The sequence below is a fragment of the Stegodyphus dumicola genome, chromosome 6, assembly GCF_044657685.1.
Source record: "Stegodyphus dumicola isolate Sdum_Otavi_A_Nest chromosome 6, ASM4465768v1".
NCBI classification, from domain to species: domain Eukaryota; kingdom Metazoa; phylum Arthropoda; class Arachnida; order Araneae; family Eresidae; genus Stegodyphus; species Stegodyphus dumicola.
In genome coordinates, this window is record NC_140773.1 from 154150732 (window position 1) to 154173781 (window position 23050).

The 23050-nt window shown below is 28.7% G+C and overlaps 1 protein-coding gene across 1 annotated transcript in view; it reads left to right on the forward strand.

Moving 5' to 3' along the window:
- LOC118189891 (guanine nucleotide exchange factor DBS-like) overlaps positions 1-22287 on the forward strand; it is a gene marked incomplete at its 5' end in the record, with an annotated part of 97301 nt that extends 75014 nt beyond the window's left edge. Inside the window, 5 exons of the mRNA XM_085819701.1 lie at positions 3851-3929; positions 10773-10857; positions 13661-13895; positions 18745-18967; positions 21491-22287. Of these exons, the coding sequence (XP_085675827.1) occupies positions 3851-3929; positions 10773-10857; positions 13661-13895; positions 18745-18967; positions 21491-21567 (699 nt within the window). The remainder of the gene's footprint in view (positions 1-3850; positions 3930-10772; positions 10858-13660; positions 13896-18744; positions 18968-21490) is intronic.
- Between the last annotated feature and the right edge of the window lie 763 nt (positions 22288-23050).

The following is a 23050-nucleotide window of genomic DNA, read 5'->3' on the forward strand; positions in this document are numbered from 1 at the left end:
TATATTGTGTTTTATAATAGTTTTGAATTGCTAAGTGAAAATGCTTTTCTGCTTCAGAAAAGGCAAAAATATACCCATCAACCCACAGCATGTTTACATGCAACACTTTGAAAGAAAAATATTTTTTTTTATTCCACAATGTTTACATTTTTTAATCCTTTACTGAAACCATTTTGAAAATGTGTTCACACACCTAAGTGACAGATTAATGTTGAGCTGTATTATTGTAATGATGTGAGAAATGTATCTAGTACCTTAAACTATGTAAATTGAATTTGTAGTTCTATTTTGTTATATATTCAGAAAATATCAACAAAAGTTTTAATTTTAATTTATAATTTATTATGCTATAGTTATTATTATTTTTTCTTTAAAATGCTCAGCCCACCAGCGGCCGAGCGGTAAAGACGCTGAACACTGGTAGTTCGGTCTGAGGTTCGAATCCCGCGAACGGGCTGGCTGCATGGGCGTTTTCGTGGTTTTCCCCATGTGTAACGTGTATACGAGCCAGTTTCCCTTAGAAAGTCCTCCACGAAAGGCATCCCTCCCTTTAGGCGGATAGCCCTCGTGTGCTTTGCTATAATTAAATACACCACACCACCAGACCACCTTTAAAATGCTCAAAATCTTCTAAAGTAAAATTTCATTGTTAATATAATATTCTAAATTTGTTAGGTTATTAAGTGCAGTATTTATTAAATAAAATTTAACTTTTTATAATAAAAATACTTCTTATAAATATGTGTATTTATGCTAGAAAGTATATTTATATTTATATGTACATGAAAAAATAAATAAATATTCAGAATATATGTTAGAGATAGACATTATGGTCTTGATAAAAAATGATATAATCAAACTTTAAGATAAATATAAAGAACAGGGAATATATTTTTAGTGTTTGAAAATTAGAGTTAACAAAACTTGACAAAGCATATTTAAAAATAATGTTAGTTTTTTCCTTTGTTCTTATATGAATATAAATGTATTAAATAGCACAACAGAAGTGTTATTTTATGCATCAGCATATAAAATTCTGTACATCAGCATGAAATTATTTTGGTATGAAAGAATATCAAAACTGAATTGAATATTTTGATAAAGAAATGTTGAAATTGTATAAAATGATAGTGGCATGAAATCTTATAGTGATGGTAAGGAATTAGATGAGGTATATCTATTTAAATATGAAAAAGAAACTTAATAATTTTTGATTTATTAATATCTAATTTCTTTTTTAATATGTAAATATTAAAAGCAAAACATTAGTATAAATCTCATAGTAAAAGTTTTGAAAGTGTTATTTTATTTCATATATTAATGTATCTTAAGGGCTGTATAGTATATATTCAAATATACACATGCTACATTGAAAATGCAGCATGAAAAAGGAGTGGCCTGGAAATTCTGCAAATTTCCGAGTAGACACACGTCACTGAGTTATATGAATGCTGCGAAATGCACAGCTCTCCAACACTCGTTGAAGAAGATATAAGGGAAGGAACTGTAGAATGTTCAATTCTCATGCCATTATTTCTACTAAGGAAATCGTAGAGAATTTGCTCTTGTCTCTTGTAATAGCAGAGAATGTCAGGCCATTGTCAGTGGAGGCAGTTTTCAGCAGACAGACTATTTTTACAAGGGGCAGGGTTATCGGACTGAGAAGGACAGGTTGGTCCATATGGCAAATCTCAGCTGACACACACCTGGACACATCTACAGTGCACCGGCTGTGTCAACAATGGTTGGAACAAGGAAATAGGCAAGTTCGAGTGGTGCTGCAGTCAAAGTGATATCACTGACAAGTGGTGGTGCACCCACAGGCCACTTCTTCCTCCATTCTGCAGCATGTTCAAGACACTTTTGATGTATATACCCATATTGACCAGAACCATTTTCCTTCGATCGGTAGCTAGTGGCCTGCACTCATGCCGTCTGTTAAGAAGACTGCCATTGACCCCACGTAATAGACATCAATGTCTGCAGTGGTGCTGAGCTCAAGCAATGTGGATGATGGAATGGCACAGAATCATGTTCTCAGTTGTTGAGCATATACAAAATGCAATTTATGGTAGAAAAGCCATGTGGATGAAGAAAAAAAATTTCCAGTGTAAAATTATAAATACAGTCATCTTCTTTGTTATCAGCCTGCATTTAAAATTATGTAAAATTAAAAAATATCTATTTTGTATGTAAAATCCTATTTATTTTGTCAGCCTTCAGCATAAGAAATTAAAACATCTTAACCAATTATATAATACCATAAATCATGAGAGTTGGCAGAGGTGTCACTAAACATAGGCCATTCATTCTGGAGGAAGCTTTAAGGTTGAAGGGAAAAAAATCCTTCTTTGTTTAGTTAGAATAAGATTCAAGTCATAGATATAGCGTGTAAAAAAACTTAAATCATATATCAGAATTTTTCATGTTGCATTTGCTGTTGTTAATTGGTTTTCAAATAAAAATATGTATTGTTTCCAATAAAACACATTTTTCTTGATGCTAGGAATCTGTAACTCTAAAAATACTCCATATTAGGGAGATTCTAATTTGTAACCATTTTCCAAGCAAGCAGATAAATACCAGTTATATATATATTCTTAAAAAACTAAACTGGCTTATCAAAAATGAATTGTTTACATAAAACTAAGGTGAAGATCTTGTGATTGTGCGGTGACATTATGCTTTTATACTATTGTCATTAAATCACATTATTTTGCAACAGTTTTTGTTTGTCAAAAATGGTCAAGGGGAAAGTAGGTTAAATTCCAAGTTTTTAAAATAATTTTAAGACATTTGCCTAAAATGCATTTAATAGAACTGAGAAAGCTTGTTGCTCTAGTGATTCCTTCCCCTCACCTTTTGGCAGGCATGGTTATCATGCTAGCCTATTGGGAGCATTGGAATCTTTCAGTAGCCATAGTAACAGAGAACTTTTAATCAAAGTTCCCATTAGAAGTTCTTTGGTAGTAACTCCCCACCTTTCTTTCTATGATGTGTGTCTTATTCTAAGGATGAGTTTTTGGAATAAGATGAGTCAGAAGTATATCTTCTAAAAGAGAGCCTTATAATAATATTCATATTTTAGAAGTTATTGATGGGATTTTGAGAGTTCTGTTTTGCGCTTTTTCATAGCTTAACAAATCTTGCATTTCCTTAATTTTTTGAATAGGATGTTTAAAAAAAAGAGAGAAATTATTAAAAAAAAAAATTCAGTTACTTGAGTTTTTCAGCTAGTTGAATGCTAGGCAGTTGGGCCTTTACTGCAATAATGTCATTAGTAACTTATTCGCAAAGCAGACTTTTATAATTTTTTAACTAATATGTGGGCTCTGTTTTAAACAGAAGTTACTTTTCAGATTTTTTTTTTCAAGTGCTATTCACATTCACATTTTTTATAAAATGAAATGAAAGACTGTCTTAAACAATTTAATGAATAGCAGCTGAGTTAGCTGGCAGAAAATGATAAATATATAGGAAAATAATCAGTAAGAAAATTTAGTAGAAATAATGAAACATAGCTAACATAACATTAGGTTTGAATGCTTCAGAGAAAGGAAAATTATGTGCTTAGTTTTAGTTTTCTCTCCTTGTAGTTGCAATTTTTCGTGATTTTCTTTCTTGTAAATCACAGTCAAATGTCTTATTGATTATATACTTTTAACTATAAAGTATGAAATCAAATATTTCTAATTTTTTATTCTGATTTAAGTTTCTCAAGTTCTTTATATATTCAAATCAAATGTATGTGTTACATTCTACATTTTTAGATAGGTTTAAATTTCTAAGTTGAAAATTTTTTTAATTGCTTCCTTTAATTTATAATACTCTATTGATCAAACTTTCTTAGGCACCTTCAGTTGAAGTAAAAGAGGTTTGGGTGAAAGAAATTAAGAAAGTTCTTCTATTACAGTTTGAACATCTAAAAGGTTGTTGCAATTATATTTGTCATCATTTTAGTATGCATTTTAGAGTTAATTTATTTGTTATTTTGTATAAATTGAGAAATCTGTCTGAGTATTTTTACTGAACTGCATTATTACTTTAATTGTATACTGAATGAAGTGATAATACTGATTGACTGAATACTTTACTGAATGAAGTGATAATAAAATTGTAATGGAATAGTAACTGTGACAAATTTTTTAAAAATTTTAATTGATGTGATCAGCTAACATTTTAAGTGTAATATTTTCACTTTTAGATCTACAGAGGTGAATAAAAGCAAGTGTAATATTTTCACTTTTAGATCTACAGAGGTGAATAAAAGCAAGTGTAATATTGAGTTAAAATAGCATAATTTGGCTATAATAATAATAAACAAATAAAAAGAACATATATGAAACAAAGTTGATAAAAAACATAGATATTGATATAGTGAATAGGAGAAAAATAACTTGTATAGTAGACATCTTTTATTTGACAGTCCAAACATTAATTACATGGATTGAATACATTATTTAAATTAATCATGTGACTGAGCTGCTCACTTAAAATTAAAGTGTTTTAGTCAGTAATAATCCATTTACATTTATACAGAAACTGTGATCTATGCTGTCCGTTTATTTGTGGAAAATATGCACAATTTTGAGATGGACTTTTAATAATTTATTATTAACAAATTGAACCTTTTTTTTACTATTCATGTAGTTGTACTTTTAATTGAAATGTTTATTCTACTTCCTTTCTTTAAAAATATTATGTATATAAATGATCATAATTGCACTTATTTAAAGTATTAATATGGGAGACATAAGACATTTTTTATGTTTATTTAAAGTACAGCAATATTAATTTGGCGTTAGCTGTATTTTATATTTTATGGATAAATGATAAATTATATTAATTTTTGCAGCCATTTGAAATTTAGGATGATTCATAATATGCAGTATAGTTGTATGCAGTCTTGTTGTTTAATTAAATTATAATTTTCAAATGTTCCAGAAACAAGAAAAAATCTTGAAATATAATTATTCTGAAAATTCAGGTGCTTTTGTAACTTGATTTCTTTTTTATCTTATTTATTTGGTTTAGCTATGTATTTTCACTTACTTTTAATTTGTAAGTTTATCTCTTTAATTTACATTTATCATAAATAATTTGTAAACAACTCTCAATTTTTCCTGTTTAGGAATCAGCTTAGTGCAATATATTTTTAATATATTATTTATGAATTAATCAGTTACTTTGTGCATATACTTAAATATTCTCTAATTTTAAATCAGTTATACAAATAATTACATTATATAGCTGATATACAAGTGATGGTTAATATTTATTTTAAAAACAAGAGCTTGCTACTAGGTGAGATTTATTTTCATGAAAACCTCCATGCAGTGTTTCTGACTTCTTGATTTTTTCATTTCTCAAGAAACAAGATTTTCTCATGCACTTTTTGAGATTCTTTGCAAATTTATTCTGAATGTTATTCAAAATAATTCATGATTAATTCATAATTTCAATTATCCAAAATTGAACAAAAATTGAACTTATTTTGAATTTGAATATTATTGTTGTTTAATTGGATTTGATTTTGTTTCAAATTCATGCTAGAACATTTAGACTTTTTTTTTTTTTTTTTTTTTTTTTGGTTGCACACTCTTTGATATATTTTTCTTTAATTTAGATAAAATTATTTCCAGACATTTTTTAAAATAAAATGTTTAAAAAATATTTGATTATTTAAATGTCATACATGTTACAGAATCAGAGATATATTTGTAAAAGAAATAAAAATTAATGATTAAGGAAGGCTCAGAAATTACTTATTTTTATATGATGTTTAAAATAATAAATAAAACCTAAGTTTTCGTGATTCTGACTTACTGTACTTAAAAACTTGACTAAATTAATACGGACATAAATCTTTGAGTTTGCCCATTAATTTTAAAACCAATTTTCTAAATATATGACGTATCTAAAACTAGCCATTTTTCAGTAATGAAATCATTAACAGCCAATAAAATAGGGTTCATTTTGGTTCATGTAAATACAATGTAAGCGTGAACTTTTTCAGTTTTGCCGTGCTTTTGTAAGTCATTTTGAGGACATTGAATTAAGTGAAAGTCTGAGATTTATCATAAGCACTAGATTTCAGTTCTCTTAATTTTTTTGTTATAAACTTCTGGTGGGTCATACAGTGGCATGAAATTCATTTATGGTTCACTCACAAGTCACAGTCTGGAGGCTAACACCAGAAATCGAGCCATTAGGAAATGTGAGCATGATGTTACAAAAGCACAAACTTTTTTAATAATATTTCTTCTTGATGTTACAAAAGTTACAGTTTTATAACTTGTGTCAGAGGGTTTTTAACGATCTGCCCTCTATCTGTCATTAAGTCTGCTTCTTTTAAGAAGGCTTATCAGCCAAGGATTATGCAACTCTTCTGATATCATATTCAATCATTATGATGTACTTAAAATACAGTAGGAAAACTGCCAGCAGCTAAGCAGTTAAGTTGCTGAAAACTGGTTGTCGGTCTGGGGTTCGAATCCCTGCAAATGGGCTGGCTGCTTGGGTGTTTTCATGGTTTTACCAATGTGTAATGTGTATGCAAGCCATTTCCCTTAGGAAATCCTCCATAAGGCATCCCTCACTTTAGACAGATAGCCCTCATGTGCCTTAATCAAATAAACCAAAGCAAACCAACAGGAAAACCAAAAGGATGTGACTAGTTAAGTCTGCAAATGTACCACTCAAAGCAAGTAAACAAAATGTTCAAAAACTTTCAATTAGAGACTTGCTGCATGCATAAATTATGTTTTCGCACAATGAATTACAGTTAACTATACTTATATTTGAAAGTTAGCTAAAGAATACTTCTGTGTATTTAATATTTGATTATTAATTTATTGTTGGTATTATCAGTAATGTTGTTTTTAGTTTTTCACAGATTATTTGTAAATATGTTAGTTATCAATATTACACTTCACTGTTACAGTTGTACATACAATCCCACTTAATATGCAACCAAATCACAGTCTTCCATTGGCTGGCAGTATGATGTTTGGTTTTGGGCCAGAGGTCATTTACCCACTTTCAATCACTTACTCACTGATAATAGATGGTGCCTTGAGCAACAGCAGAAAACAAATTAAGTGAGGACATCCACTCTGATGATCCAGACATGATAAGAATATGCATCTATGCCACCTGAATTAAAATGAAAAATGATGTCACATGCCCTACAATGAAATGGAGGGCCCAAATAGGCATACCCATACATTGGAGTTGCAGTTTACTAGCCTAGTGATTAACTACATATTGTGCATAAAGCCCTCAACATGAGCTGAATCATGATTAGCCATATCCTCTAGTGTTACTTTAACCCTTGTGAGATGGTGCACCTCTGTATAAGACGTTCCCTCGGAGTGGTTAGGAGTTGAAAGAAATTGTCCCAAAGGATGGAGGATTTTGCTTTGATAAGCCTAATGTCATAAGTTTTGGTACTTTTTAGATTATTACTTAAGCTATCATATATGTTAAAATTAGCAGTTAAAATCTTTTTCCTTTACTTTACATGAAAATAGTAGGTTTTAATAAAAGCTTCCTGCCACTGCAATTATTGTCTGCGCACACAGTTCATATTGGCATGTTTAATCACATTTTGTCAAATGACTTTTGGTTTTTTGAAAGAAAGAGACTTGCTTTAGAACACTGTGTTGTGAAATTTGTAAAAAAGTATCATTATCATTATCATTAAGTACAAGGTTTCTGAAATGGAACTATCATGTTGCCAAATTAGAACCATCATTTACTTTCAGTTCTATTGCAAAAAGTCAGCTACAGAACATTACCATATCATGTATACAGCTTTAGGTACTAATGCTGTATCATATGACACTGTGAAGATTTGATACCAAAAGTTGAAAAACAAGGACAATGGCATTCAAGAAGCATAGCGCTCTGGCCAGCCTACTCATGTTGATGAAGCCTGCCTGCGAGAACTTGTGGAAGAAGATAAGTATACAACCACTCAAGAGCTTGCTAAGGAGTTAGATATTAGTGCCATGTCCATTAATCGAACTATGCATCGCATAAACTTGAAGTACAAGTTCAATCGCTGGGTGCCGCATGAGCTGACTCAAGCAGATAAGGATAGATGTATTCAGACCTACACTAATCTGCTCATTGGATGAGAATGGAATGATTGAGAATACGCTTGGCATGCCAGCATGGTGGCTGGAAAATAAGGGCATTTCTTGCTGGTATGTATGTGTGATAGTCAGCACAAAAGGGTTAAAAATGCTTTCAGAAGACTGTGTAATAATCTTAGTGACCAATCAGATATTTGCTTCAGGAAAAAGATCAGAATATCGGCAGGGCAAGCTGAAGCATACCTTAGGCTTGGCAGTATGATATTTTATTTAAATGCAATATCTCCCAGTTTGACCTCGAATTTCCTTTACCATCTTCAAGGATACTGAGACTATCTCAGCTGTGCTGATAGATATGAGTAACAAATGAAGAAAGCAAAATGATGTTTGGAGTCCTCACAGACTGCTGTTTATTTCTACTATGGACTGTGAAGGCAGCATTTTTTTTTATTTGCTGAACACCATCTTTTGAAATGAAAATATGAACTACATATTGTTTCATCTGTATATTTTATTTTTACTTTCAATAAGAAGCTGTTTCTTATTTCATAGATAACATTTTCTAAATTTGGGCACAAAAAATTATGCATTTCTTATGCAATTAACTGTATCAAACTTTTGCCATATATGTACCAAACTTTTGCCAAAACTTTGCCATGTTTAGAAATTATTTTAATTATTCTAACAAGCTTTAATGTTGCTGATAAAATCTCAGTAATTTTAGTGAATCCTTTTTCGTATTGTGCCTATCAGTGAATTTTAGTTAGTTTATTTTAAAGCATTCTTTATTATCCCCATAGCATTCCATCTTATTGATTTATAATTCATAATCATGGAAAAAAATTTTTAACATTTCTTTATGTTTTTGTAGTAAAACATAAGAAAATGAGAAGGAGAGCTGAAAAGAAAATGTTTAAATACTTTTAGAATATTCAGTATACCTTTAATTGTCTCTTCAATTGTTTTTTGCTGCCTGGATATTTCTAATTTCTGCTGTTTGAAAATCAGACTCATATTTTGATAATTTATTTTCAGTAATATTTTCTTATTTGTAGAACAAAATATAATTTACTTTTGAATTTTGTACAACATACTTTTTCAAGAAATTTCTTGAGAAATTACATAATTTTGAAAGAAAAGAAAAATTCAATGTATTTTAGGAAAGAATTCTGGAGGAAAAATACAATATAATTTTGTAATTAGTCTCATTAATAAGATATAAATGAATAAACAGAGATTTGATTTAAAGAAAACTGTTTCAAAGAATTATATAGTGATATTTATGTATGAAAAAATTGTAATCATGATTTCATAAAATTTTTTAATCATCTCTTTCAAAATTATCTTTCTTTTTTTTTTAATTTAACATTTATTTATTTATTTTGTGATTCCTTAGCTCCCAAGTCAATTTTAAAACCTTATGTTTGAATAAATCCACTTTAAAAATAATTTTTAATTCTTTTCATAGTGTAACCAAGACTTAGACAAAATTTCAGTCTTCAAATAATTATTAGGGGCTTGCAATATTTGTTTTGATTCAGTGTTTTCAATATTTATAATATTCAACAAAATTAATTGAATTTTAAAAAATAAAATTCTATATTAAAATATCTACTTTTAAAAATGCTGCTTATAAAAAATGTCATGTTCAAGAGAGTTCTGCAAGAGAAAAATTTTCTTTCATGGAGATTTGCCTTTATATCTTTTCTCCTTGTTTAGATAATTTTATACATTTGTTCTCAAACTCTTCATAAAGACGATCCATTATGAAGAGAAATTTTAACATAATAGTAAGAAAGTTAGTAATAAATCATGCATTAAATTATTTGTTTTAATTTCTATTTGAAAACAAAAATCCACAAGACCTAGGAATTTGACTCTTTGATAATGATTAGTACCTCCTACATACGAATATAATATATTAGCAATCAGAATTAACACTTATAAAAGGGTGGTTCTGAAGCTAAAAAATCTTTGAAATATTTCTAATATCTAGATATTTTAATATATGTATTGAAATCGAAGTCTAGAACTTTTAAATCTAGAAATTTAAAACTATGAAAGTGACTAATGATGTTCCACATGAAGATTACACATTTTGTTAGAAAACAATTTCAGAATTTTTTAATGATAATTTTTTAATGTGTCTGTTTTATTTTGAGGGTTACTAAACATGTGTTTCCATTTCCAAGTTTTGGAGCCCAAAACTATATCCGATAAACATTTTATTCGATACAAAATTATTGACTTTTGAGTAGATAAGGTTGTATGTTTGCATTTATCTAAAAATAAAACGTTAATTTTCTTTTTTTTTTTCTTTTTTTCTTTTTTTTTTTTTTCAGCTTTTTTTACTTAATCTATCGATTCTGAAAAATATTTTATTTATACCTAAATTTATTGAAAATTTATTTAATTTCAGTTAAAATATAAATATTTCTTTATTTTCATTAATTGGGTTAAATTTTTACAATTTTTAAGCTGTTTTTATGAAAAGAACATGATCTTAAAATCTTAGAAGTGAGGTTTAACTGTAAAAATTGTTAGAATCATTTTACCTAACATAATTTGTTGATAAAATATGCTTTTGCATTTCAGTAGCATAATAAATTATGGATAGTGTCAATTGTTTTATATATTGCCATTTTCTTAGAAATAATTCATAATTGTTTTTAGATGAAAATTTGAAGCAACATTCTGATAAAATACAAAAACTGAGCTACATCAATGGCGTTTGCCAGTCTCCCATAGTTAGTCACAGGTATATATCTGACTTGATCTTTTTATGGTTTTGCATAATTTAATATTTGTCTAAAGTATCTAAATCATTGAACATAATGTATAGCTTAATATTGTGTGTTATGTGTTTGTAAGAGAATATTCTCATGTAAGCTTCTAAAGCATTTTGTAAATCTAAATCCAAGCCTGAAATCAGAACTGTTGCAAAATGCTTCATTTATAAATTACATACATATTGTTTTAATTAATTTATTACTTTTATATGTTTAGAAATTATATATTGATGACAATATTGGTTTTATCTTATTTGTAGGCTTAGGTTGATTTATACATCACTATATATTTATAAGCTTCATTCATTTTAGGCTTTCATACCTCTAGTAGAATAGCTATAGTTAAAAAGGTTGTTTTACTTACCTTAATACATATGAAATATTCATATAATTGTATCTCTATACGTGCTGGGAAAATATCATTCGTAATGAAGACCTTCAGTTATCAGTCTTCAAGTTTTGTAAAGTTAGAGAAAGATAAATTATAAAATCAGCAATTCAGTCATATTATTTACTATGTGAAGTTAATAAAATGTTGGAATCATATATAAAGCATTAGGAATTTCTATTGTGTTATTAAAATAAAAATAGAGTTATTGGCACTGGTTTTCCATTTAATTAGCTTCTATAATTTTGCCATAGATATTCATAAATCCCCTTGAATGTCTTAGCCCATTCTTTGAAGCCCTTAAGGACTTTACTTATGCATCATGAATCACAATCTAGAATTTCTTGATCTGATAACTGTTATATCATCTAACATGTTTGTCTCAAATTGGCAAACTTAATGTGGCATATGTTGATTTCCTAATTTCTAAGAAGAAAAGATGTGTTTCTTAATATATTTTTGAAATGTTACAAGCCCCTTTTTAGGAAATTATAATACAGTAAACTTTGATATATTGAATGTGTGTAAAAATTTAGAATGTAATATGTCTGGAAGATTCATTTATTGCCTACTACCTTCTGTATAGCTGTAGGGAAAATCTTAAGTAAATTTGGTGGAAAGTTTCAATAAATATTCATTATCAGGGACAAAAGTAAAGCATGTGAATGCTATATTACATACTACCATGTTCAATTCTTGAACAGCATTTTGGTAAAGTCTATGAAATCAAGATTTGGGGTTTGCATTTATGTCAGTGGAGATCATAAACCACATCAAAGAAAGTTTTATTGCAAATAAGGCCATTTTACCATCATATTTTAATTTCCTTAAATTTACTTTTTAGGTAAATAGTAATAAAAAGAGAAGAGAAACATTACAAAATGAAACATAAAGTTAGGCAAAACAACAACCTTGTATTTGGCATAGTTTTTAAATAAGACTCTATTGATTTCAAGGGTGAACAGGTATAGGTCTTTCTTCATCAGAAATAAGGAAATCTGCGATGAAGGGAAAAGCCACGGCCATATTTACACCAAAAGCAAAGGAGTACACTGAATGAGAAGGTAGTGCCATTTGTTCACAGAAATAATAAAAAAAAAAAATAAGTTATTAGAATTTTAAAAGCATTAGGAAAGTCTAGATTAAAGTCACTATCTAAACAAGATAAATCTTTATGAATGTGAAAAGCTTCAAGAAAATCCAATTCATTAACTGGAAAAGCTTTTTAAATAATTTTTGCAAAGTCAAAACTGTTATTAATTTTCTAATTATGATTAGATATGAAAGATTAATTTATTTCTCCTTTTTTGACATAAGATTTGTGTTCCTTAATGTGAAACTTTAACACTTCTTTTAGTTTATCTGATATATCTCAAACCACACTGACACCAAAAATTAAAGTTACAAATGAAATCTTTAAGAAATAAACCATGGATTTTATTGATTGGCAAGAAAATGACTTCAGAACATAACTATTAAAGAATACATACAATTTTGTAACTAGCAGAAGGATAAAATGGGAAAATGACAAGATTGTTAATTTTATCCCTAACAGTGGAATGTCTTCTTTGATATCAAAATGAAGATTTTTCAAAGGCCTTTATCAATGACCATGGGAGAAAATCCTCTATCAATGGCAACTGATTTCAAATAATTGAGTTCATTAGAAAGCAAATATTCTGAGGAACAAACTTTAAGAGCCCAAAATACATAATAGTAGAAAAAAGCCATTTTTTGCTTAGATGGGTGACATGATTTAGCACTGGGAAGCAAACAAACAGAAAAGGGTTTATGATAAACACTAGTGCTGAAAACTGGTTCCTTTGAATTATAAGAATATCAAAGAAGGGAAAGGTATTATCAAATTCAGTTTCAAAAGTGAATTGGATGACTGGATCATTCAAATAGATAGCCAATAAAATCTGGATAAATCTTCCTTATTACCATCAAAAATGGATGGAAAAATGGATGGCTAAATTATTTGAATATATAAGAGGTGAAATTTGGGATAAATTTTTATTATCATCGGAAAGTCTGAAAGTGTCATCTCTGTAGTGAATTCAGAGACAAAAATTTATTTGAGAAACTCTCTTTTTATGTGCATGTTCAATGAAACAATTAATAGTATATTGTAATAATAATTTATTTGTAAACTGTCTTTTTGTATAATATGAAATTTTTGAAATTCCATTCTATATTTAAGGCTCTATATTTATTCACAAACATTAGCAATATTTTAGAACGTTTGATTTTTCAGTATATAAGTATGGTATGTATAGTGTTTCTGTGCAGTATTTATGTTTATAGAGAGTATTTCTGTATATTAATAATATCATTCATCATTTATTTTGTGATATACTGATATTGTAAATAATTTATTTTAGATCAAGAAGTAATCGCAGTAGTTTTAGTTGGCACAATGGGCCGGCCTCTTACCGCAGTAGTCCTATAACTACAAGACAGCCAGGAGAATTAGGCCGCCGTGCCACTGTTGCTTCACTTCCATATCGCAGAGAGGAAAGAACTTCATACTCTGATGATGGATGGTCGTCTGCTGATGATTTCTCCCAAACTGAAGATGAGGATGATGAAGGCGATGTTTTTGTTATAACAACCGAGGTGACAAATAATGAATTCTTTTTAATATAAATATTAAATTGATAAAGTATTTTAACTCTGATTATTCATTTAGTTTATAAATAACCTTTTAGTAGTTTTTTAGTTATTTTAGATATTTTATAAAAAAATTAAATCTGTATTTTCTTTTCTTCTTCTTGATCTTTACAACCTACTATAGGTCAGTGCTGCCTCTTCAAGTTTTCTCCATCTGACCCTATCCGGTGCCACAGGTTCCCATCGGTTTATTCCTATCAGTTTTAAATTCTTTTTTACACTATCCTGCCATCTAGTGGGTGGTCTTTCTTTTAGTTGCTTCACCTATATTTTTGAGAACGTTAGGAAATGCATCATCAAATCTATAAATATGGCCTAGTCATCTAATGCAAAATGCCTTCACAATTTTGACACTATCATGTTCACTGTATTTGATATAGATTTCACAGTTGTATAGTAATCTTCATAGTTCATTTTGCCTCACTGGTACAAAGATCTTCCTTAGAATTTTCTTTCAGTAACAGATTTTCATCTGTCTTGTTAAGTGTCCAGCATTTGTTTCCATACAGAGCCACAAGTCTTACCAAAGTCATATAAACTTATTTTGGTTTTTATGCTTATGAATTTGTATTTAAGTTAGTTTCTAAGTCTATAAAAGCATCTGTTGGCTATAGATATTTTGTTTTTAATTTCAATTTTAATGTTATAGCAACTTGAAATCAGTGCAATATTTAAGTTTTTTAACAGTCTCAATATAATTGTTGATCTTTAAAGGGGGTAGGTCCATGATTTTATTTGTTAAGTATTTTCTTTTAGTAAGTTATAAAGGAAATAGAACAGTTGTATTTATCTTTATTTAGTTCAATATTTTTATTACTTATATTATTTAAAATACCATGGCATGAATGAATTTATATATTTATATTTTTTGCTTTAAAAGGATTCTAATATGTCTGTTAAGCTTATTAATATTTTTTCTTGGACACATTTATATAGTCTAGGATTTTTTTAATGTATTAAATTATTTTGTTTTGAGAGCTTGAAATTAACTGACGTATTTCTCAAGTCCTTATTATGAGTAATTGCTGTAAAAAGATTATAATTCAAAAATGTTTTTGAAAAATTTATAAAAATTATTTAAAAATACAAATTTTAAAAATAAATAATAAACAATTGGGGAATTTTATTTGGAATGAAACTGAATTTCGAAATGTAAAAGGAAGAATCAAATAAGTTTAATAAAAAAAAAAGAGAGATTAATAAATATATACCAAGCTCAATTAACACTGAGGAGCTAATTTTTTAAAAACTACTCATGCAATTTTTACAAAATTTGGTAGTTTTGTAGTTAATTTGAGTCGTAGAATTGAAATATGGAAAAAAAATTGGTATGTTATTTGAGAAAAAGTCCGTTTTTGTGTCAAAATACCTATATTAGAACAATGCTATATATAAATTTAATACATATCCTAAGTCGAGCTTTCGAGACATGAAAAACCCAAGTTGAATTTCGTCAGTCACCCAGTAGAACGGGAGATATAGAACTGTCCCCCCTTTTTTTTTGCACAGTGTACATCTTTTACGGAATATTAAATTATACACATTTTTTCCTGAATTTTATTTAAACTTATTGATTTGAGTTAAATCTACTTCATCAATAGTGCATAAACTACAATAGAATAAATGTGCTTTTTAAAATTCACTATACTTTCGTGCTAGGTTCATTTAACAGTGTTACTTCTCATTCATTTTATAACTCGGAATGCACAAAAATTATATTATCTGAAGAATTATCTAATGGTTGCCGCATGTTCTATTCAAATACTACGATAAATCTAAAACAATATATAAAAGAAATTAAACAAATAAAAAATAAACAGTTTTTCACAGACGATTCAGCGCTGCTTACCTAATGTGCATGCGCTACTCGTAAACGTTCTTCTCTGTCCAAAACAGACCGATGACAGTATTTTCTGCTAATATGAAACACTTATTTCCTTGAATTTCATTAAAAATTGAAAGATACAGGAAAAAAAATTACAATTAAAATTACAGTTTCCTAGCAAAAACAAGCAATTTGGCCAGCGGGCAAGATAACAGAATTTTAGGTTCACGAAATTGGAAGTTAATTTTGTCTCACTCTTCAAAAAGACACTGCAGATATAGAAACTGATTGAATTTGTTGTGGAAGCTTTGCTGAGTCAATATATGGGCTAATTTAATAACTTAAATGATTATTCTATAATGGATTAAGCATAATTTAATTCACAATAATAAAAGAAGGCATTACATCGTTGTTGCGAAGCTTGCTTCCTATAGATTGGCAATAAATCCAGTATTCTGCTAAGTGTCAAATGTAAACAAATATGCCTGCTATGGTAAACAAATTAGGTTTAGCCACTCTTAAACAACTGTATAAGAATAAAGAAACTGAGCTCACTGAGCCAAATAACAGAGGAGAGATATATATACATATAGACTATATATGGCCATTCATGACCGGACACCCCTAACTAGTACATTAATCCTGTTTCAGTAGTCCATCAGTATCATGTGGGGTCACCTTTCGCTGCAGTTATGTTCGCAACCCTTTGAGGAAGACTTTCCACCAACTTGCGATAGGTTTCGACAGGAATCTTACTCCATTTCTCTTGCAAAGCAGCGAACAACTTTCTAGTGTTTTTTTTTTTTTTGGCTTGTGACACTTTAAATAAAACTTACACAGTGGTCCAATTGCTTAGAATAACTCTTTTATTGAATAAAAGAAAAGAAAATCTGAAAGACTTTTGGTTTTAAATTATGCCCAAAGGATCAAAAAAAAAAAAAAAAAAAAAAAATTGTGTGTTACCTTTATTTATTAAACATCATGTTCTTTGCTCTTAAACTGAAAATTCAGTTCAAGAGCAATATCGCAAAATAATTTTAAATTAATCATATCTTTATAATTTCCAATGCACAGTCTCGTGTACTGGAAATAAAAATGTTTTTCCTGTACAACGTTGCCATTGCTCGCTTTGAAATCGTTTAGTTTTGTAATCAAAAATTCATTGAAGTGTTACAAAATACGAAATCAATAATAAAACAAATTTCAAATTCAAATTAGGGCTTCCACATGCCTATATTTTATGGAAGATTACGTTAGTCAAATTTTGATGGCTCTAGGTACCATTATACAAAAATTGTTAAAAACTAACTGCTTCGGAATGTTTGCGTCTGTCGAGGATTAACCAGTTTATTATACTTGCAGAATGAAATCAGATTGTAAAAAGCAATCTTCTGCAGATTTAGGCATTCAACCATTGATGTGCTTTTCACAGTTTGTTATCTGTTAAAAATCTATTTTAAAATATAGATTATTTTGAGTAAACATTCTTGATGAAGTGACAGTGATAAATAAAGTAATTAGTCTAGGTTAATTAATATAAAGAGATAAAATTATAGATTTCTTTTTTGATTGCTCAGAATTGCTTATTTAGATATTGAAAATTTTGAGGTATTGTAGAAATGGAATGGAAATAGAATCTAATTTTCTAGAAAATGCATAACTATCTCTTTTTATAGATTTTTCATCTTTAGTACTGTTTTGTGCTTTAATAATTATTATTTGAGGAACATTTCTCTGAACAAATCTCATGGAAGAAATCTTTAACCCAGAAAAATTTATGAAATGTAGATATTTTAACGAGTTAAATCTAGTCAAAGAAGCATAACAAAAATTGTCTGCTAAAATATTTGCTAGATTTAAAATCAGAATTCAAGTTATAAATCTGTATTTGGCACAAAGGTTTTATTTTCTCTTCCTCATAATTTTAATAGAAGCATGTTACATATGCAGTGTCTACCAAACTCTTGACCCAGCCTTTCCTGACCCTGACCAGCTGAATTTGTTTTCACAACCATTGATCATAGACATATATAGTGCCTGCTGCTTATTAAACTCACTGGTTAATAAATTCAGACACTTATTACTTTCAAACTTCCAAGAACCAAAACAAAAACAGAATCAATAGAAAATCTGCTGTTATTAAATTCATCTCTGCAGCTTATAAACTCAAACTGGCAAAAGAATTAATTATTCAATGCCAGAATTCCTATTTGCAAATATCTGAACTTTTCGTTGTTCATCCATTTAACGTGTTGTGGATGTAGTAATTCAATGAAATGGGTTTGATCAAAATTTTCGTATCCGTCAGTCCCTGTACCTGTGAGACACTGGTTTTAGAGTTTTTCTTCTGCAGTAGACTTCAAAGGATTGTAAATGAGTGAGGCTTCTATCTGGAATGTTAGCTGATTGGAGGTAGAAGTACATCTTCTGAAAGTTATGAAAAAAGTTCATGAAATCCTTTCTAGCATTACAGAACATTAACAATCTCTGAATGAAACGGAATTGATAACTGTAAGCTGAAGAAAACGTGAAGGAAATATTGGTCATGCTTATAATTGTGAAGCGACATATTGACTAAATAGGCAAATAGCAAACTTTTCACTGACTGGAAAAGTAAGACTTAAAATTTCAATAAATCTCTGGAAGAATTTTTTTTTTTTAAATTAGTGTGTGCTTAACTTGTTATATGTTGAAAACGCTAAGCAAAAAGTTTTAAAAGTTTTAACAAAAATTGGGCCAGAGGAAATAAAAGCTCGGTTAGGAATTGTGTGGACACAGTGGACAGAAAGGTAATATATGTATTAACATATATTATCTTTTTGTTAAAATAAATCTTAGATATGTATTTTTCTATATTATTTATATATTTTTTGACAGTTCTGATTATATATTTTCTGTAAAAGTAATCAGATGAATCGGATATCTTTGCTTTCCTTGCAATCTATGGTGTATATTAATGTATTTTATTAGGTTGGTGGTCGTTATGTGGCTCTGGGTGACTATGAAGCTGTCGATGTTGGGGAAGCTTCACTAAAGGAAGGAGAAACTGTGGAAGTGGAAAAAGTAGGCTGTGCTGGTTGGTGGTATGTTCGTGTTTTAGATACACCTAAGAAAGGATGGGTTCCAGCTTCATACCTTGGACAACCCAATGGAAAGAGTGGATCACATTCCTCTCCTTCTGTCAGCAGCCAAGGTGATTTTTTAACTTTTTATTTGTATTTTCACGATGTTTAAAAATATGTTATCCTTAAAGCCCTTAAAATTGTTGGTAAAAATATAATTACGAGTGCCCATGGCGATTTTTGGTGGTACGGGGATATGGTGTTTGTGCAATTCTTTGACTTGTTATTTTGGCTTTCTGTAGCAGCGATTTTTGTGCCATAAATCACCACTACACAAAAGCAAAATGATAAGTCAAAGAATTGCACAAACTTGGTATCCATGTACACATAGACCTTTTTTCACTTAAAAAAAATCAGAGAATTGCACAAACGTTGAAAATGTTAAGCAAAAATTGGCATTGCTCATTCCGCACTCCCTTGGCATTACACACTTCCTTGACTTTGTCCAATCACACATCGATCTATTTTCACTTAAAAGTCAAAGGAGCACCCAATTCTACAGTAGAACCAAACAAAAGATACATAATCTCAATAAAATACATTTTAAATCAAACAATAAAATAACATAAAAAAGGAAATTCATCTTATGCATCTAAGCAGTACACAAAGCAAATATCTACTTACCTTGTTTAAAAATTTCTGCATCTTCAGTCTGTGGCACATAAAATTCCTTAACAGCATCCAAAATCTTCCTAAAATTATCTGACCTAGAATCTGTATATTGGTGTCGTCACATAAATTCACAAAAATAAGAGTAAAATATACCCTCCGTAGTGCCGGTATCCTTTGACGTTCAACCTCCTTCCTACAAACAGGACACTTATAGCTTCCTTCTTACAAACAGGACATTTCCTTCCTACAAACAGGACACTTATAGTGGCAAGCTAAGTAAACCTTCATTTACAATACCAGTCAATTAATGCTCTTTTTCCCTTTCATTCCAAATCGTCAAAAACTTCAAATTAATCTTACCACATTCAGCCATTCTACCGTCTAAACTGCAAAAGAAGCAATGTACTTCCTAACCAACACATACCACAAGGCCTTACAAATCTTTTCCCAACATTCAAAATTTACCGCAACCGATTATGTAATAATAAGATTTCCATAACATTCAACTACTCAGGTTACCATAAATGAAACAACAATTTCACGATAATACAAGGGGCACCGTTCAGTCTACTTTAACGAAAATTTTTACTTATTTATTGTATTTTAATAATCACTTTCTTAAATTACTGTCATTTCTTGCTTTCTATGCTATGTGTTGCCGCATTCTCGCTTGTATATCTTTTATATTTGGAAATTCTTTCAAAGCAATTTATTTTATGCAGTAAATTCTGGAACTTGTTTTCATAACAGAAAAATGGATTTGGGATATTTGATAAAGAAGTAAATTCGAGAAATTTTAATCATAATTTTAGCTTCTCATTTATGATTTTAAAATGTTTAACGCTTAATATAATGCTTTTCTAACAGTCTCTTATAATATTTTCATTGATATTATCATAATGATAATAAAATGTTTTAAATTTCTTGAATGTGTAGCAGGTTTAATTTTCTGTGTAAATTTCTGTTATAATTTATTTAAATCCATACGAAGTTTTCCATTTTAAGTTTTCTGACTCATTTGTTAGTGTTCAAAGATACAAAAAGTAATGCTGATACTTCTTTCACTATTTGAATATTAATATTTATGCTTTGATATAAGGAAATCCTAAAACATCTGTATAAACTGCTATTTCTTGAATTTTTCTTAACTATATTGAAAAACAATTTTTATATTTTTAATATATTTTGAGAAATATATTAAAAATATAAAAATTTTACATATCTATGGTAACTTAAAATTTTTTATTCATAGAAATAAAAATATTAAGAGAGATTGAATAATTTTATTCCTGCTAATATGTATATATGTGAAACAAATATTTGAGGAATGTGAGGAAGGATATTTTAGTAGTAGTAAAGCATTTATTAATTTTCTCAAATCATTATATGCAGTAAGATACTGAAATGTTCCAGGATTTTTTTTTTTTTTTTTTTTTTGTATAGTTTTGTAACAGTACCTTATTTTGCATTTGAGAATATAGTTTGCTTTAAAAAATATTTTTTCATACCTGAATGGCTATATATTATGGTATAAAGTTTCCTTTTATGGAAGACTTTTTAAGGAACTTAAAAAAATATATATATGAATGAGAAAACTAGGAAGAATGCCAGGTACTCAGTTAACTTCACTAAATCGAACCTTGAACTCACCAGCTTTAAGCAATATTAGTTTCCCAATTATTGTCTAGCTGTTCATTTATTGTTTTGTACATATGTGTTATATAATGACGATATATACACAGATGCATAATAATTGTGTTTAATTTAAAAAATAGTGCATTTTTATGAGAGTTGAAAACGGGAGTAGTTGTAATTGTCTGCTTTTAAAGAAATTTTATTTTATACACTAGTGTTTGCCTTATCCTTATGTATTAATTATTTATAATAAAGAGATATTAGATTTTTATTAAATAGATTGCTGTATCACTTTACTTTAAATGAATGTAAAATTTTGTTAATTATAAATGCACTTTTATTAATAGACTCAATAACAGGATGCCTTCTGCATGCCACAAGCTGTAAATCCAGTATAACTGGCTCAACATTTGAAACAACTTAAAAAACAGCTTTTTATATGAGAAATTCAACTTACTACTGCAAACATTGTAGAGAAAGAGCCAAAATATTTCATCAAAGTCATTTCAACAAACTTTGAAGGATGTTCAAGTAGGAATTTTTGCTAGAAATTTAATATCTTGAATCTTTATTATTTCTCAATTTGTGAAAGTCATTATTTTGTTAATTCTGTGAAAGTGGAAATATACAAGTTAACAGACATGCGACAAAAAGTACAAAAGTTGTGCAGGAGAATTTTGTTTGGGCTAAGAGATTGCATTTCTGTGATTTTTTCCCATGTCATCTTTTTCATACCAATATTTCAGTAGATTTGAAAACATAGAACTGTGAACAATTGCTATAATTCATTTCTGGTGATACTATGGTACACTACAAAGAATGTGGTACAAAATATTGTAATTCTATCCAAATGCTGTAGTTATAGATTATTTGATGCAATATATGTGGCTTGTATATAGTACAGAAAACTTAATGAGAACAAATATGCAAACTGCCTATCTTTTTTAATATTGTTTGTGAAATATATTTTTGTTTGCCAATTTATTTTATATTTAACAAGGCTGGTTTCTTATTTAAGTAAAATTGTTACAAATGTTTTATTTTATGATTATATTGAATGCATGTGTACTACAGTGTCTTTTAATAATAGTTTAAATTTATTATGATGCAAAGACAATCCAAACACATATCATATATTTATAACAGAATAAATTTCTAACATTATTGTAGCAAGTCATTAATTTGTTTTATACCAGCCACAGAAATACATTCAAGTAAAACTGTGTAGGTAATGATAAAAATTTTTAATTGTATGTTTTTAAGTCTCATTTTAAGCTCATTAAACTTTTATTTATATAACTTGGCATTTAGTAGCAAAATTAGCTAATTTTTTTAAGTATTCTCTAATAATGTAAACTTGTATTTTTTGATGGGGCCAAAAACTTTAAATCATTTTACTTTTGCTCATTATAATTAGCTTTTATTACTTTGTATCTTTTTTTGCTTTAAAAATAAACCTAATAGCAGATTGAATTTTTGACATTTCAATCATTTTTTAACAAATATAATTTTCAAATGACTTATTTATAATTAAATAAATTTTGACTATAATACTTAAACTGCATACATTGTTATTATTGAGGGAGTAGCTGCATTTGTATGATTTGATTTGTAGATACTTTTGTCAATTTTTATGTGTTATATTTAGCAAATGTTTTATTATTTATATTTCTTACCTGGTAAAATGTGTACCTATTAATTATATTGGAAATTAAGTGTCAAATGAAAATTTGTTATTTTCAAACTAAAGATTTTCTTGAAATTAATATTGAAGTAAATATAACTTACTTAAAAGTAAATAATTGCAAATAGCAATCTAGACTTAATGTATCTTCATGAGTTTGCTAAATTAATATCAGTAGAATGAAATCTGCTATTACATATGAATATAACTAGTCTGTTCAGAA